We start from the raw sequence: 4,302 nt of genomic DNA, 5'->3' as shown, positions 1-4,302 counted from the left end.
AGTGTGGGGGGAACCCTCCCAGGGCCACATTAAAAAATATATATTTGTTTGTTGTTTATCAAATCTTCTATGCAGGAATAAAAATGATCATTTGCCGGCGGGTGATGTGCTGCCCATGTAACCAAGAGGTTTCTATGAATAACATTAGAGATGTTAAACGAAGTGAATCGCTTTGTGTACTGTACTATGACTTAGAATATAGAACTTTAATATATTCTGGAATAAAATTACACAATTTGATATGTTATTTAGTGATTAGAGAATCACCCACGAACCGTCTAAACGAACTGAATCACTTCGGTTGACCATAAAGCGGCTTACTCTGTTCAGCTCCCTTCCGCTCCATCTGGGTGTAGGGAAAAGCTGGATCCAGTGCTGGGTAACTGGGAGAAGTTTCCCAGGACTGGATCCAGTTTCCTTACATATGGGTGGAGTAGCATCAAGCATCACCGTGCTGCACATAACATATCAAATTGTGTAAAATTATTTCAGAAAATATTAAAATTCTATATTCTGAGTCACTTTACAGGAGACAGAAGATAATGGCAGAAGCAAACAGATCCATCGATGTGTTTCAGCTCTTTAGGACTCTTACTCATGGCCATGAGTGTCCCTATATATATTATATATGAGGACTAGAGTGCTTCTTGTTGCTTGAACCCTTGGCCAAACACCATACGTTGGTGGAGCTGCAATGCTGCTGTTCCTAGGTTTCTATGAATAATCACATGAATAATATTAAGAACAATTATTTACGCACCCCTCACAATCAGCATGTAAGTGAGAACCAATCGGCTATCTCTATAGTTAATCGGCACTTATTTTGGATGGTAAATCCTCCCATGGAAACAAATTCTTACTTGAATTTACTCATTGTCTTTTTCTTTGTGATTTCCTTTAAAGTGTGGATCATCTTTGTCCTTAAAGCTTCTGTCCTTATCCCATAGATCAGAGGGTTTACAGTGATGGAGATGGATAGACCGACTAGTGAGATTATAACGTGTGTGGCAGTAGATAGAGATCCACCATTTAACCTATATCTGAAAGCTACAAATAAAGAAGTTGTCATGAAAGTTGAGAATGTGATTATGTGGGTCACCAGTGTATGGATGGCTTTCTGGGAGGCTTCCATAGAGATCTTCAGGCAGACAAGAAATGTCCGTATGTAGCAGTAGATGACAAGAGTTAAGGAACCCACGATAATCAGCAAGGTCACAATAGTTCCATAGATGTCATTGATGGCTGTGCTACCACATGACAAACGGACAAGAGACAAAGTCTCACAATACACGTTATTGATACTGTTACCACATAGTGTTAACCTGACCACCATAATGGCAGCTGACAACACAATTAATAAAATCATTGACCAGATAATAGCCAGGGACTGTAGAGCCTTCTTATTGGTCATTAGGGAGTGGTATCTCAATGGAAAACCAACAGCTAGGTACCTATCATACGCCATTATGGTGAAAGTTAATATCTCTACAAAAACAAAGCTCTGTATAAAGTATGCTTGGACCAGACATCTAGACAGAGAGATGGTGGTACATCCGGAGAGCAAGTCTATCGCCATCTTGGGAAGTAACGCTGAGCTTCCAACCATAACGTTACCCACCAGGCCACATATGAAGATGTACATAGGTTCATGGAGAGATTGTTCTGTCCGTACAACATACACAATTAATGAACATAAGGATATTGTGCTGAAATATATTAGAAGGGCGACCACAGAGTAGAAATATCTCAGCTGCTCCATCTCCTTGAGGCCTAAAAGAACAAAGTCTTGGTCATTGAAGACCATGGACATATTTGACATTCTTAAAGATCGTGTTCAGGTTCATGCAGATATACACTGCTAGGTTAGAAATAGCCCTATAGTCCAGATCATATTAACACTGACCAAAAAAACAGGGCCTTATATAGAACTACATTGGCGGTAGGGAATTCTCCTGAATAACACAAGACAGATGAGCAGCGGGAGCCGTCAGGGACTTCTCCCCAGTGGATTACGCTACCGAGTGTAACTAGTAAGATCATTAATGACTTAGAAGTGTTAACTAATGAAGTTCTGTTTTCTTGGATGAGATCTTGAGGGTATCGTGATGCCAATTAGAAGGATAGTAGAAGAAATAGAGATTTGTGAGGTAATTCAAAAGTATAGATTTATCGGACAAAGGTGATGTCTATAATTCAGAAATATTTATCAAACATTTTAATTATTTACATTATAAGTCAATATGGGTATCAGTAAAAGAAAAAAAATATCAGTAACTAGAATGTGACATTAATTGACCACTATTACATTGTGCCCTTCAACATGTTTGATCTATTAGCTTATCCACAGAATATAAACCTCTATATCAGGAGTGTCAAACTCAAATACACAATGGGCCAAAATAAAAAAATTGGACAAAGTCGCGGGCCAATCTTGAAAATTAGTTAAGCGCGAATGCGGCGGTCCTGGCACTATCTCATATAATAGCTAGCCCTCCCTATTTTTCCTTATAAAGTAGCCAGACCTTCCCCATAGTCTCTTATATAGTAAACAGCCCTCCCCAATACTCTCTTTTATAGTAGCCAGCCCTCCCTGTAGTTTCATATAGTAGCCAGCCTTCCCTAGTAGTCAGCCCTCCCCATAGTCTCATATATTAGCCAGGCTTCCCCCATAGTCTCATATAGTAGCTAGAGATAAGCAAACTTTCAAAAGTTTGGTCCGACTGAATTTCGGATTTCTTCGGATTTCATAGTTTAAAGCATCTATATGATACGGGGGTAGTGTATTTGGTTGACATTAGGGCTCTACATGTCAGTAACATCATTATCTTTTCGATATCTCTAAGTCAAATTTTTTTTTTTTAGACTTCAATATTCACCATTACAGCGTCTATGCAGGAAACTCACCATTACAGGGTCTATGCAGGAAAAAGGTCAGAAATGCAGTGAAGGCGCAGCAGTAGTCATTGGAGGCCAGAGGAGGTCCAGCAATAGCTATTTGAGGGCAGTACAGGAGCAGCAGTAGTCAACATGGAGGCCAGGCAGGAGCAGCAGTAGTCAACATGGAGGCCAGGCAGGAGCAGCAGGAGCCAACATGGAGGCCAGGCAGGATCAGCAGTAGCCAACATGGAGGCCAGGCAGGATCAGCAGTAGCCAACATTGAGGCCAGGCAGGAGAAGCAGTAGCCAACATGGAGGCCAGGCAGGAGCAGCAGTAGCCAACAAGGAGGCAAGAGCAGGCACAGCAGTAGTCAACATAGATGCCAGTTAAGGCCCAGCAGTAGCCAACATTGAGGCAAGGGCAGGCACACCAGTAGTCAACCTAGATGCCAGTCAAGGTCCAGCAGTGGCCAACATTAAGGCAAGGGCAGGCACAGCAGTAGTCAACCTAGATGCCAGTCAAGGCCCAGCAGTAGCCAACAAGGAGGCAAGGGCAGGCACACCAGTAGTCATCCTAGATGCCAGTTAAGGCCCAGCAGTAACCAACATTGAGGCAAGGGCAGGCACACCAGTAGTCAACCGAGATGCCAGTCAAGGCCCAGCAGTAGCCAACATTAAGGCAAGGGCAGGCACAGCAGTAGTCAACCTAGATGCCAGTCAAGGCCCAGCAGTAGCCAACATTGAGGCAAGGGCAGGCACACCAGTAGTCAACCTAGATGCCAGTCAAGGCCCAGCAGTGGCCAACAAGGAGGCAAGGGCAGGCACTGCAGTAGTCAACATGGATGCCAGTTAAGACCCAGCAGTAGCCAATTATGAGGCCAGTGAAGGCCCAGCAGTAGCCAAGATGGAGGCTAGGGCAGGAGTAGCAGTTGTAATGGGGTGACATGAGCAGCAGAAGCAGAATAATGAGGTCCATGGACAGGCAAGAGGTAGCAGGGCAGCAGGAAGGGTGGAATGACCAGTAAGGTCTAGTTCACATATAGGCCATAATAGATGCAGAAAAGGTCCTACATCTTGGTGACAACAGGACTAAATCCTACTCTGTGGTATCAGGATTAGGTGTCACAAAGTCCTTATCTATCCATGTGGTGTTCATTTTAATGAAAGTCAGACGTTCCACACTATCACAGGACAATCTGGTTCTCCTGTGACTGACAATATGACCTGCTGCGCTGAAAACTCGCTTGGATGACACACTGCTGGCCGGACAGGAGAGTATGTCCAAAGCAAATTCAGCAAGTTGTGGCCAGACATCAAATTTTCCCACCCAGTAGTCCAGGGGTTCGGGGACGTTAGGTGGCAACGTAGAGTCCAAAAACACCTGGACTTGCTGTTTGAGGTGTGCCGAAATGTCCTGCTGCTGTGC

At 43.6% G+C, this 4,302-nt stretch overlaps 1 protein-coding gene across 1 annotated transcript; it reads right to left on the bottom strand.

Annotated features, from left to right (window-relative positions):
- Positions 1 to 856: 856 nt before the first annotated feature.
- On the bottom strand, positions 857 to 1,810 carry LOC138794075 (olfactory receptor 52E8-like). The gene has a single exon (XM_069972840.1). It carries the CDS (start codon positions 1,808 to 1,810, stop codon positions 857 to 859), a length of 954 nt encoding a protein of 317 aa, XP_069828941.1.
- Positions 1,811 to 4,302: the final 2,492 nt, after the last annotated feature.

Source organism: Dendropsophus ebraccatus, chromosome 5 (assembly GCF_027789765.1).
Source record: "Dendropsophus ebraccatus isolate aDenEbr1 chromosome 5, aDenEbr1.pat, whole genome shotgun sequence".
Classification (NCBI taxonomy): Eukaryota; Metazoa; Chordata; class Amphibia; order Anura; family Hylidae; genus Dendropsophus; species Dendropsophus ebraccatus.
Note: the sequence above shows the minus strand (reverse complement) of the source record. Positions and strands in the feature narration are given on the sequence as shown.